The sequence below is a fragment of the Ahaetulla prasina genome, chromosome 2 (genome assembly GCF_028640845.1).
Source record: "Ahaetulla prasina isolate Xishuangbanna chromosome 2, ASM2864084v1, whole genome shotgun sequence".
NCBI classification, from domain to species: Eukaryota; Metazoa; Chordata; class Lepidosauria; order Squamata; family Colubridae; genus Ahaetulla; species Ahaetulla prasina.
Window position 1 is genome coordinate 185108350 of NC_080540.1, and position 14066 is coordinate 185122415.

Here is a 14066-nt window from a genome sequence, read left to right on the forward strand (position 1 = left end):
CCTAGTGATCAAGGAAAGGAAGCACAGGATCTATTTCACAGACAAAAGCCAGGAAAAGCTCCAGGCTCCAGGCCCAGACAAGGTAACTCCTTCTTGCTTAAGGAGGCCAATTGGTCTGTGCTGACCAATTGGCCCCCATCTTCACCCATATCTTCACTAAATCACTAGAGATGTGCTATGTTCCTTCTTACTTCTAACGCTCTACTATCATCCCAGTGCCGAAGAAGCCCACCATCAAGGAACTGAATGACTACAGACTAGTTTCTTTAACATCTATAGTCATGAAAACCTTTGAAAGGCTAGTCCTGTCCCACTTGAAAATTATCATGGATCTGCTGTTAGACCCCTTGCAATTTGCATACCGAGCAAATAGATCAACAGATGATGCTGTTAGTATGGCTCTGCACTACATCCTACAACATCTTGAATCTCCAAAGACCTATACAAGGATCCTGTTTGTAGACTTTAGTTCAGCATTCAATACCATCATTCCAGACACTCTTCTAACTAAGGTAAACCAGCTACAGGTACCTGAACAGACTTGTAAGTGGATCACAAGCTTCCTAACAAACAGGAAGCAGCAAGTGAAGCTAATCAGGATCACATCAGATACCTGTACAATTAGCACAGGGCCCCCCCCCAAGGCTGTGTGCTCTCCCCACTTCTTTCTCTGTATACCAATGACTGCATCTCCAATGATCCATCTGTTAACTGTGAACTTACTGAAGTTCACAGATGACACAACAGTGATCGGTCTCATTTGAGACAAGGATGAATCCGCATACAGATGGGAGGTCGAATGACTAGCCTCGTGGTGCGACCAAAACAATCTGGAACCGAGCACACTCAAAACCATAGAAATGGTGGTAGACTTTAGGAAAAACACTTCCATACTTCCACCTCTCACAATACTAGACAACACAGTATTCTACCATATCGCAAGATCTAAAATGGACAAGTAACATCAAAAACATCATCAAAAAAGCACAACAAAGAACGTTCTTTCTGCGCCAACTCAGAAAGCTCAAACTGCCCAAGGAGCTGCTGATCCAGTTCTACAGAGGAATTACTGAGTCTGTCATTTGCATCTCTATAACTGTCTGGTTTGTTCTGCAATCCAACAAGACAAACATAGAGTTCAGAGAATAATTAGAACTGCAGAAAAAACAATTGCTACCAATCTGCCTTCCATTGAAGACCTGTATACTACATGAGTCAAAAAGAGGGCTGTGAAAATTTACAGATCCTCACATCCTGGACATAAACTGTTTCAACTCCTACCCTCAAAACGACACTATAGAGTACTGAAAATCAGAACAACTAGACACAAGAACAGTTTTTTCCCGAAGGCCATCACTCTGCTAAACAAATAATTCCCTCAACACTGTCAAACTATTTACTAAATCTGCACTATTAATCTTCTCATCGTTCCCATCACCCATCTCCTTCCACTTATGACTGTATGACTATAACTTTGTTGTTGGTATCCTTATGATTTATATTGATATTGTTTCCTGATTGCTTATTTGTACCCTATGACTATCATTAAGTGTTGTATCATTAAGTGTTAAATTTGTATCCTATGACTATCATTAAGTGTTGTAAATGTTGTACCTTGATGAAGGTCTCTTTTACATACACTGAGAGCATATGCACCAAGACAAATTCCTTGTGTGTCCAATCACACTTGGCCAATAAAATTCTAATTTCAGGTTAATGCTTTTAACTTTTAATGCTCTTTTATGAGGGAGACAGAATAGGATTCCCTCCAATTAGAGTGTAACTTATTTCCTACTTAGCGTGCACAAGCTCGCAACAAACGTGTTACAGCTGATCTTTTTATTCTCTTTATGACCGTTTCTCTTTGCATCAAAGAACTACGAGAAAAGAACACCACCCAGCATTCAGCACGGAACGCTTGAAATCAGCGCAGTCGCACAGCAGCACAACCACGCTTCGAAACGGGAAATAAAATGGAGGCAGAAAAGAGGGCGGAGAAAAAAGGAGAGACGCGCTCTCTTAACCCTCTAGCTTGCGAGGTTTAATTCACGCCTCCTCTCTCCGCTCTGATTGGAGGAGAAGACTATCTCTGGATCACGTGGGTGACCGAGCTCACTTTCTCCTTCGTGCCACCCCTCCCCCCACGCTGCAGTTACAGCCGAACGAAGTTGACGGTGTCGCCTCTTCTGCTGTCGCCGAACGGCTGATCGACGAAACGCTTCGCGTGGAGATACTACCGGTCACCCTCGACGGGCCCTGCCCGGTCGGTAAGAAGACGACCGCGTAGCGTAGGGAGGCAGCACTAAATCCGAGGATTTCCTCAGGGGAATGAATAGGTTTGGTCGGACCGGGTGTGAAACATACGAGTCAATGGGGTGGCGTAGCGGATGGATGGGTCTATGGGTCGCGGAAAACCGTCTCCCCCTCTGGCTCGGCACTCGCGCGCGCGCGCTCCATTGTGTGGAGGAAACAAAATGGCGGCGGATGGGCCATGAGACAAGGGGTGGTGAGCGAGCGGGCGGGGAGAATAGTAATGGCGCGTGAGCGACTTAACGGGAAGCGAGCAATATTTGGAACTGGGCTCGCTTATTTGGTCTTCCAAAACTTGAATCGGTGTTGGAGTGGCATCTCACAATGACGCCTTTGCTCCTCCTGATTACCGCAGCCTCCCCCTCCCCCCCTTCGGGATATCTTTCTCCGGGGTGCTGCCTTTGCCCTCAAGTTTCCCTTGAAGGAAAAGAGTGGCTTATGGTTTACAGTTGGTTTAGGTATTTGGAAAGAGTGGGACGCTTTCCAGATACCTGATGCCTTAATCAACCCTCCAGTTTCGTATGTTTGTTCTTCTGGGGTTTGTTGCTTCTCGTCTTTCCCGGAAGCCTTTGCCTTTTTTTGTGGAGAGTACGCGATATTTTCTCGGCTCCGTATCCCGTAAAGTTCCCATGTGTGTCTTTTGCCCTCCTTGTGGGAAGCCACCTTAAGGCTCTAAATGGGTGGTGAAAAATTGCGCCATGAACTCTTCTCTTGAGGACACATCGTCAAGGCCCTGACGGATCTATAAGGTTGGCAGGAATAATCTTTTCAGAGCGGAAGGTTTTGCCAATAACCCCAGCTCCCTCGTGGGGCAACGACACCGCTGAAATTTCCTCTTGCATAATGTTTGCTAATAATTACCAATCGAATGATCAAGCAGATTGTTTCGGGCTTATTAATATATATAGTGTGAGATTTTAATAAAGTGTGAGTATTTTCTTAGCTAGTTAAAACTTTTGTTTTAACCTTGACCAGATTTCTCAGTTTACAAATAGTAAACTCCAGGGTATCAAAAGTTGAGATTTAAAGGAGGATATAGTGGTTATGTTTGATCTTCATAAATTCAGTGTGTTTTGTTGAAGTAAGTATATATTGAATTGTGTGGTAGAAATTCAACTATTGTTTGGGGATGCAATCCTTACTAGTAAATTCCACATTTTAAATGGTTCTAATGTGCTACTTGTGAAGAGTTCTATTAGAAACCATTCTATTCTTAGGTTGATGTGCAGTCACATCTTTAAGGAATATAAATGTATGATTCTCTATCAAACCTTGTTGCCTTTTTTTAAAATCATTTCAGAGAACCTGAACCCAGTGCTGGTACAGCTTAGAAGAAACATTTTCTTCGGAGAAAATTCATCAAGGATCTGAAGCAAAATGGTAAGAATTTGCCATTCATAAATGAAATGAAATGCCATGTGTTTTTGTTTTACTTATTTTATGTTTTAAATTTCAGCGGCCAATGCGCATTTTTGTAAATGATGACCGCCATGTCATGGCAAAGCATTCTGCAGTTTATCCAACTCAAGAAGAACTGACAGCAGTTCAAAACATGGTCTCTCACACTGAACGAGCTCTCAAAGCTGTTTCTGATTGGATTAATGAGCAGGAGAAAGGTAATAATGAGCAGCCAGAATCTGACACCATGGAGACTGTAGCTGAAGAAGAGAACAAAGAAGGAAGGTATGTAAACTATTCATAACTTGCTCTTAGGTTCACAACTTCTGAAAAGAATTTTCTCCTGCTTGAGATGCCAATTTTTGCAGTTTACATGAATTTTTAAAAATAATTTTATTGAACATTACAATTAAAAAGAAAAAGACTAATAAAATTAAGAGAACAAAAGGTAAAGAAAAGAAATATTAAAAAGTTGACTTTCTCCATATAAACAATTTTAATAGCTGATCAACTTCATGTAAAATACAACAAATGATTTCTTTCCACATTTCATCTCACGTCTAGAAATAAATCTTTAAGGCCTTGTTATTCAGTCCTAGTTTAGCAATCTTAATCTTTAATCACCTCAAATAATGTTCTAGAATTTGATTTCTTATTTTTTCTTTGTCCTTTATCATAAAATTCTTCCAGGCCTTAAGAGGTCTCTTATAAAGGTCACTCTTTTGCTTTGTTAAGACATCAGCTAGTCATATGGATATACAGTGCATCTCCTTCCACATTCCCATAGCCCATCATTTTTAGATCCACTTTCAAATCACTCTTATTTGGTAAAGTTTGTTCCTCTCCCATATCTATAATGGCAGACACTCTTAAAATTAAAATCCTTTGTTCATAAATATCCATCAATACATCCAATGTTATTTTATTCCATTTTGTGTTCGGGAATCAAATTTGAGTGCTCATCTCCTTTAATATATTTAGTACCATTGCCTGCCTAAATGCAGGACCTTATTTTTCTTATCACTTAACTGCATCTTACTGAATAGTGCATCTTACTCAATGCTCAAATCTGTCAAGATACTTCTGAATCTTGAGTTTATTTTCAAAGTGTTAGCAATTCCCCCCCAGCTTGGTGTCATCTGCAAATTAGATGAGCTCCCTTTCTACCACCTCATCTAGATCGGGTTCCCCAACCCCTGGGCTACAGATCGGTACCAATCCATGGCCTGTCAGGAACCTGGCAACACAAGTGGCAGGCAAGTGAAGCTTCATCTGCACATGCACGGGATCTAGGTTGCATGCAAAACCATCCCCCTGAACCATGGGAAAATTGTCTTCCGTGAAACGGGTACCTTATTTCAGAAAGGTTGCTGGTCTAGATGATTTATGAAGCCGTTGAAGATTACTAGGCCTAAGGAAGAATCTTGAGGTATGCTTCCCTCCATGTAGATGTAGTTTCATTAAGAACTAGATGCTGGGTGTGGTTAGTCAGCCAATTCTAAATCCATCTGGTGTGGCCCATAGTCAGTTTAATACCAGTGTCTTCCTGAAGTCCAAGTATATTACATCCACAGCATTTGCAGGTCCACGAATTTAGTCATTTTATCAGAATATAAGATTTGTCTGGCATCTGTTTTTAAAAAACACATCCTGGTTAATAATCTAGTAATCACCTTGTTCATTTCTAGGTATTCATAAATCCTCCATTTGATTTATCTTTTCCAGGATTTTCCCAGGTATTGATTTCAAAGTGATTGACCTATAATTTCCTGGATCCATTTCCCCCTTTTTGTAGATTAGTACCAGTACCATATCAGCTCTTTTTCAGCCCTTTGATAGTTTCCTTGTGCTTCAGGAGCTTCTCCAGAGAACCCTGGGATGCAAACCATCTGGTCCAGGTGATCTGTACATGTCCAGGGTGAATAGATATTCTTTTACGATTTCCTTGCTTATTTTATCTGCAACACTTGCAGAGTGTTACTTGCTTTTTCTTTACTGCTTGTCTGAGAGGAAAGTGTCTTTTCTTATTCTGTATGAGAGAGTAAAGGATATTTTTGTAAAAAACAACAAAACCCTGAGATCAAGCATGAAAATTTAATACTTGTTGCGGGATGCTGGTGAAATACTAATAGCAAATTATAGAAGTAGGAGTCAAATAGAAATTGGTGAATTTGGAAAAAGTATGGACAGAGTCATTGTGTTTATGTGAATGCATCTGAGATTATCATGAATGGATGCAAAAATGACTATATAAAGGTTGAAAGAAGGTTGAGAGAAAAGAAAGTTCAAAACAATTGTTCTTTTGGCTCTATCTTACCACTTCTATGAGGGAGGTTGCTTACCCCCAAAAGCCACCTTTTAGGGAGAATGAGTTTGTGGATATAAATTAATTGAGGATAATACCAGCTTCTGGGGAAAAAAATTAATTTATCAAAATTATTTTGATTAGTAAATAAATGTATCCTCCATTAAAAACTTAGTCTCTCAACCTAATACTAAATCTATTTTGATAGCTAGTATGTTATTAATTGAATTTATAAGCTATCTTTTTTAAACTGGCTAACTCTTTAGATGTATGTAATAAATGGAATAGGGAGAATGAATTTAATTGATGGCTTAGAGAAATCCAGACATCTTATCTATCATGTTGTAACTGCAGATAGTCCTTTCTTAATGACAATTTGTTTAGCGACAGTTCGAAGTTACGGCACTGAATGAATTGTAGTTACATCCAGTCCTTGAAGTTGCAGTTATTGCAAGTCCTTGTGATCAAAATTTGGGTGTTTGGCAGCTCACTTTTTACTTTTTTAAAATATGATTTTTATATTTTTATTTTAAGCATTTTAATCAAAATAGTAAAAACTAATCCAAACAAAACTTAGAGAACAAAAAGAATATAAAGTGCAAGAAGATAGAAAAATGCAAACAAGTAATTTCCATCCAATATAATCAGATTTAATAACTTCACTCCCTATAGGATTAAACAAATCCATCCATATTCCATTGCTTATCTATAACCAGTCCATAATCCACAAAAATCCATAAAAACATTTTTTCAATACTGGTGTTAACAAAAAATCCATAAAGGGCTGCTAGAACATTGGGGAAAAAGTCTCATTTCAACCATAGTAAATAAATAAAATAAAACTTTATATTCATTCCTTTCACTTTTAATAGTCTTAATCTTTGATTGAATTAAAGATTAAGAGCATTATTTGTCATAGAACTGGATTTCTCTTCATTTAATATATATACACAAGTTTCTTCAATGTTTGAACCAGGCTGTTTTGAGAAAGCTAATAAAATATTTTCCAGATCTAAAATCTAATAATCATTTCCCTATTGATTTATTGTTCGTATTTTTTTACTTTTGAAAACTTCAAGTTTCATTTGTATATCCAGTAAAGCATCCTTTTCTAAATTATTCTTTAGGTCTGTCATTTAGAGTTCCACTTTTGGTACTTTACCTTATGAGATAGTCATTCCTTCATTAACATCTTCTGGACATAATCTGTACATAGAAGTAGACATAATTATTGATAATGTTAATATTACATTACTAAACTCTGGCTCCATTCTTAAAATATCTTCCTTAATTTTTAAAATATTACATAATATTTTGTGCTATTTTATAAGTCAAATATTAGCTGACCACACTTGTATTCTGTTTTCCTGCTTTAAAATCTTTAGTATCCCCTAAAGTCCAGTTTCTAAAATAATCACACAACATCTTAGGACTTGCAGTAACCAGATAATAAATCAGTTTTCTAAGAAAAGCTTAACTTTTATAGTTAATTCCAAAATCTTAGTGTAAAAGTCAATATTCCAAATTCATCTGGACCTTTATAACTTTAAATTTAAATAATAAATAAATAAATAAATAACTTTCTTGGATCAAAATCTTATTTAAGTTTTAGATGTTTATTTTAAATTTTTAAAATCTTAAGCTTGTAATTATTTTTTTTACATTCAGAGTTAGTTGCACTCAACCAGTAAAGACTTTTCAAACATACTTCTTATTCAATTTCTATAGCTTCTATAGTCCTGAAGAGATTTAATAGCTTTAAGATGGTGAGTAAGTAATTTCTAAAAAGTGATTGGAAAGTAGGGTTTGCAAACTTAGTGTCCTTTAAAATGCTCTGCTACGATTGTAAGCTAGATGGTTGATTGCATCGTGTCCTAGCATTCAAACGTGCAACACCTGTCTTGCAGTCTCCTCATGAATAGCCATCCAGAGCACACGTGGGCGATCTTCTGTCTTCCTTATGTAGAGACGGTCCTTGGTCATTGACATGGTCTTTAGTTCCATTTTCATATAACCCTCTTTAGTTTGCTGTATCTCCCCCAGAAATCCAGAATTGCCTGCACTATCACAGGGACACTTCAGCTCCTCTCATCTGCCTGTTTCCTGTTTCTGCCATTTCTGTCATCCTGGACTCTGCTTGGCCTGCTGGCCCTGCCCACTCCAGCTGATCTTTACCATCTTTTGCTGCTGACCAGGTGCATCGGGCCTTTGTGCTGCTGACTGTTCTTCCTGAATCCATGTGTAGCCTTGTTCAAATTGCATGTGGCTTTTTCATAAGGTTTTGAAGCCTACCAAAGCTTTGCAAGAAAGCAACACGTGTAAGGAACTGCCTTAGTCCCTCAGGAAAGCAAGAGTCTCACTCCATTAAGTTGAATCAAAAGAACTTTTACTGAGAGAGAAGTGATTCCCTAAGGTAAAATTCGAAAAAGCCCGAGCACAGCAAACAGCTTTTTTTCAGTTCCCCAAGGCCCCCCCCCCTCCCAAGTTCACCGACAGCCAAAGTGATGCTGAAAGGTTGTTTTGAGAATCTCTGAAGTGCTAGGAGATAACGGTTCACTTTCAGGGTAATACAGTCTTTGAGTCAGGCTGAAACAGGCTGGGAGAGTATGCTCTGTCTCCGAAGATTCTCTACCCACCCACCCCCAATTCCCAAGCAGTTATAACAAAAGCAAAAAGCAAGCTAATAATGCCTTCCCCCCCTTTCAGGGGGGGGGGATGGCAGGACACGATGGTGGACAATATGGCCTTGGGAAGAAGATTTGGGGTGGCCAGCAGCTGCCTTGTTGAGTCAGGCTGGGTGCACTTCTTCAGCAATGGAAAGGAGATGGCAAAGGTCAGCTGGGAGCAGCATGGCCAATAGAGGCCAGATCTGGCAGGGGAGTGCAGGGCAGCTAAAAGGTTGTAGATGAGTAAATGGTGGGAGTTAAAAGGTAGGCAGTCCCTTATCTTACCAGAGTTGGGGGAAGCTGGGAGAGACCAAGCCAGGAATGGCTTGTATGGTGGGTCCTTGCCTAATGGCTGGACATCAGTGATAAATTCCATTCATTTATATCATTTCATTATTTGTATAAGTAACAAAGTGATGAACATAATCTTCCTCTAACAACAACCCATATTTACTCAAAGTCACTCAATTAGCTTTCATGACTAAGATGAAAGAATTCATCTTTCATCTAGAACTCACCGTCTTCTGGTTTTTAGCCTGATGCCTAAAGCACATATAGGCCGTCTATCAATGGGAAGTGCCAGAATTGCTGTTAGTAAATGATGTAGTCATACAATGTGACACTTTACAGTTGCATTGCATAGCAACAGAAATTCTGGTCCCAATTACCATTAACTGCCTATATATGGCTTTAGGTAAATCATCTTTTCTCTCAGCTTTTTACCTGATCTCCAGATGTGACAAAATGCTTGGCATGCATTTTGCAATGGAAGTGGATCTTTGAAGTACATCCAGTATCACAAGAGTATCCCTTTAATCTCGGCCAACATGCTTTTTAAAACAAATATAGGCAAAGAGAATTTTGAACTTTCACAAGTAAAAAGAAAGAAGGTTACAAATATAAAATGTACAATTACAATAGAAGTAAAATTGGAAAAAACTGAAAAGGAAGTATATAATAATAGAAAATTGAACTTGCTCGGATACCAAATAAAGAAAATATTGGACAAGAGAGGAGGAGAGGAGAGGAAAGGGAGAGAGAGGAATGGAAGAAAGGGGAAAGGAGAGGAAGAAAGGATAGGGGACAAGAGTAGGAGAGAAGGCGAGAAAGGGGGAAAAGAGGGGAGGAGTGAGAAGAAGTAGGGAAGAGGAAGGAGAGGAAGGAAGGAAGAGAGGAGGTAGAAAAGAGAAAGAAGGAGAAGAAGGTTTGTTATAAAATGAGGGAAAAGAGAGGGTAGAAGAGCAATCCCAAATGTAATTAAAATGCCTTATCTTTATGCTTTCTTTAGAAAAAATATGTATATCATGATCAATTATGGATAAGAGAATGTATATTTACAATATGTGTATAAGAAATAAAAATTAAATTAAAAAAAAACTTTCACAAGTGGAATATATCTGCTAATCTGTTTCTAGGACTGACTGCTATCCCTTTTTCTTTGATGATATCCAGAAATCACTGCTAACAACTTGAGTGAGAAATAGTGTAATTTCTGACTTTCAATATAATAAGACAGAAATGCTATGGGGGGGGGCATTCAGTAGACTGCATATGCACTGCCCTTCCCCTGTTTGAAAGAACCCATATTTAATAGCATATTTTTAAGGTTTTCGATTAGGTGGATGTAATAATTTTCCATTATATTTTGCTTAATGGACTAGTTTGCTCCTTAACATTTCAAGAAAAGAAACAAGCTAAGCATTTTAGGAACTGTCCCATCCATTGGCAGCTTTAGGGGAATGAAAAATAAAATACTGAAACCCAAAGATACACCCCACTACTGCAGAAATGTTTGCCCCAATTCAGATAGATAAATTCCCACCTTTGATCCCTGACATTGGCTCTTAGCTGTACAAAACAACATAGGAAAATAATGTGGCTCTTTATGACAAAAAAAATAACCATCCCTGTGCTAATAATGTCAACACAGTTGCTTAGTAAATGTTGAAATTGGGCAGAGCACCAACTTTCTGGAAAACTAAAATAAATGTATTTATACATACAAACTAAATGTTACTAGTTGGGCAGGAAATCTCTTATTCCAGAGAGATCTGATGTTGGAACTTCTAAAATGAACAAAAGCCTGCTGTTGCAAGTTCTGGCAAGGCAGGAGATGGGTATTCATATTTTTTGTCATGTTCTTCTCTTCAGTTGATTTAAATATTTGTACCATGTGCCATTGTGGTTTCTATCCAACAAGATCCAGTTCAGTGATGAGAAAAGTAAAGTCCTACACTTAGGCAGGAAAAATCAAATGTATAGAATAGGTAGTACCTGGCTCAACAATATCTCTGGATCTAGATGTCCTAATGGATGAACCAGCAGTGTGATGCAACTGTCAAAAATGGTAATACAGTCCTAGGTTGCATTAACAGGAATAGTTTCGAGATCACATGAAGTGATAGTACCACTTTATACCACAGTGGCGGGGCCACACTAAGAATACTACATCGAATTCTGGTCACCATCATAGAAAAAAGATTTTGAGACCCTGGAAAGTGCAAAAAAGAGCAACAAAGATAAAATGTCTGGAAGCTAAATTGTATGATGAACAGTTGATGGAGCTAGGTATGTGGCCATGGGGGCCATGGTAACTGTCTTCCAGTATTTGAGGGGCTGTCACGAAGAGGGGATTGACTTATTCTAGGGCACCAAAGGCCAGGACAAGTAATGGATTGAAGCTTGTCGAAGAGATCCAACTTAGAAGTAAGGAGAAATTTTCTGACAGCAATTAAACAATCTTGCCTCCTGGATTGTGGGTGCTTAATCATCAAGTTTTTTGGGAATAGATTGGACAATTATATAATTGGGATTATATAAGGTTTTTGTCTTGAGCAGGAGGTTGGACTAGAAAGATCTCCAAAGTTCCTTCCAGCTCTTATCATTCATGATGGGGTGCAATATTATGAATGAAAATGTACCTCTGAGGCTGACATTAAAATTCCCCTAGGTAGAGGTATATCTAAAGAGGATGTTGCTGAGAAACTTAGTGATCATAGGAAAAGTGCTTTTGATTTTGAGAGAGTTAGAAAAAGAGCTAAACAAATTCAACAGGATACGTAAATATGGTATCCTGGTTAGATATTTCTCTAGCTTTAGAGAAGGAAGTCTTGTGATTATTTGAAACCATGGATCTCCGTTGCAACATATAATATTGCATTTTTTTTAAATGGACATTTTATTTTTTTAAACTGCACTGAAAAATACAACCTGTGTTTGAAGCTACAGTCAAGGGTGCTTGATCATAGCTTCCAGCCATTTGGGAAAATATTTTGCAATTTTAAATTGTTGGTCTAGTAAAATAGATGGTTTATTGGTATAATCTAATAAATAAATATTGGTGCTGGAAATATTACATGATTATTCTACTTGAACATTATTGAACAATACAAAACAGTATTAGCATTGCATAAAGTTTCAGTTGTGTTTCTTTTCAGTATAGAAAGATTCAGTAGCTACTGGACAAAATAATTTTACTATAATCCATCTGCAGGATAAATAGCAGGAAGAAAAATTGGTTGATAATATATTGAGTCATGGTCTGATTCTAAATGAATGAGCTTGCAAGAACCAATAAGGACTTTAATATTGCAGCCTTGCAACTTAATCAACTTAGTATCTTTCCTGTTCATTGAAAATTTGGCTGAACAATATATAGAGTTGGTTTATTTTGGCAAACATATATATAAATATATATATATATTTATTTATAGTGAGCAGAAGACTACAGAGCACTTGACTAGGACACTTCGTGGAGTGATGCGTGTTGGTCTTGTAGCAAAAGGCCTCTTGCTGAAGGGAGACTTGGATCTTGAGCTGGTTCTGTTATGTAAAGAGAAACCTACTATTGGTCTTTTGGAAAAAGTAGCCGACAATCTCAGCACACAGCTTGCTGTGAGTATAAAAATAAGCTAATGTGTACTATCCTAATGTTTTTAATATGTATATAATGAACTGCTGGTTCTGTGTTACTGGACTAACTGACGTTTGGTATTCCAGCAAGCTTGCAGTGTTCATATAGTTCATAAATTAGAACCTCTAGTAGTATTGTAATGTCTTCATGATTAAAGCTTTCTAGGCATTGAATCATTTACCACCTGCTTTCTAAATATAGGTAGTCCTCAACTTATGACCACAATTGAGCACAAAATTTTTGTTGCTAAGTGAAACATTTGTTAAGTGAGTTTTGTTCCATTTTACACCTTTCTTGCCCGCTGTTAAGTGAATCACTGCAGTTCGTAAACACAGTTAAGTGAAACTGGTTTCCCCATTGACTTCAGTTGTCAGAAATTCGCAAAAGAGAATCACATGACACCTGGACACTGCAATCATGATTAATATAAGTCAGTTGCCAAGCATCTGGATTTTGATCATGTGACGGCTGCAATGGTCATAAGTGTGAAAAACTCATAAGTCACCTTTTTCGGTGACGTAACTTTGGACGGTCACTAAATGTTGTAAGTCTAGGACTACCTGTATACTGTTTAAGAAATTGTCCGCTTGTGTTGTCTCCTGATAATTATGCAGGTGTGATGCCATGTTATACTGAACAAATGCATTCATTTATGATGTGTATGCAAAATGTGTATATATGTGTTTGTGCTTCTTAATTAACTATCCAATTAGATTTAAATCAGATCATTCAAGTTACTCAAACCCAATTGGGCACTTTGATGTCTGTATAAATAACACTGTTAACGTTGTTTTAGAACAATACATACTGCAAAATAGTTTTAGATTGCTTGGGAAATATTCTTTCACGGTTCTCGATAATGGTTGATTTACTACTGTGAATGTAAATATAATGTAAACCAGCAGTGAAAACAATTTTTCCAAGTACCTCTTCAGTATTCATTCCACATCTGGAAGATACTTAAAAACCAGGAGGAAAGCTTTTAGTCAGTTTTCAATCTTGGCCTGTCCTCTAATCCATTTCTCCCTCCCTCCCTCCCCCCCCCCGGCTGGGGGGGGGAGGGAACACTTTTTTTACTAAGATGGTAAAGTCACAGAGTATACTACTTTGAAGATTTGGCTGCTATAGAAGGTGGACATCCCTGAAGTATAATTAATCCTAAATCACTATTGATTATATTAATTATTCTGAAAGGACTGTTTTTGTCCCTGAACCTTAAATTGAATGTTTGGAAGAGACAAAAAGCTAAGAATATAAAGTATTTTCTTGTGTTTCAGGCTATTACTGAAGACAAATATGAAATTATTCAATCTGTCAGTGATGCTGCAATTACAATTAAGAATACAAAAGAACCTCCACTGACCCTTACTATTCACTTGACATCCCCTGTTGTCAGAGAAGAAATGGAAAAAATGTTAGCTGGAGGTATGGAAGACTGAAAATTGCTAGCAGCCCCAGAATGAGTTTCCAGACT

The 14066-nt window shown here is 37.9% G+C and overlaps 1 protein-coding gene across 8 annotated transcripts in view; it reads left to right on the forward strand.

The window, feature by feature from the left end:
• Positions 1 to 2081: 2081 nt before the first annotated feature.
• The window catches only part of ILF3 (interleukin enhancer binding factor 3), a 35456-nt gene continuing 23471 nt past the window's right edge, over positions 2082 to 14066 (forward strand). For 4 of the 8 annotated variants that reach the window (XM_058173078.1, XM_058173080.1, XM_058173082.1 and 1 more), the window contains exons 1-5: positions 2084 to 2267; positions 3611 to 3690; positions 3767 to 3993; positions 12393 to 12573; positions 13870 to 14017. In XM_058173078.1, the coding sequence (XP_058029061.1) occupies positions 3688 to 3690; positions 3767 to 3993; positions 12393 to 12573; positions 13870 to 14017 (559 nt within the window). In that variant the 5' untranslated portion in view covers positions 2084 to 2267; positions 3611 to 3687. Of the gene's footprint in view, positions 2268 to 3610; positions 3691 to 3766; positions 3994 to 12392; positions 12574 to 13869; positions 14018 to 14066 lie in introns of all 8 variants that reach the window. The other 4 variants (XM_058173077.1, XM_058173081.1, XM_058173079.1 and 1 more) reach the window with 3 other exon arrangements.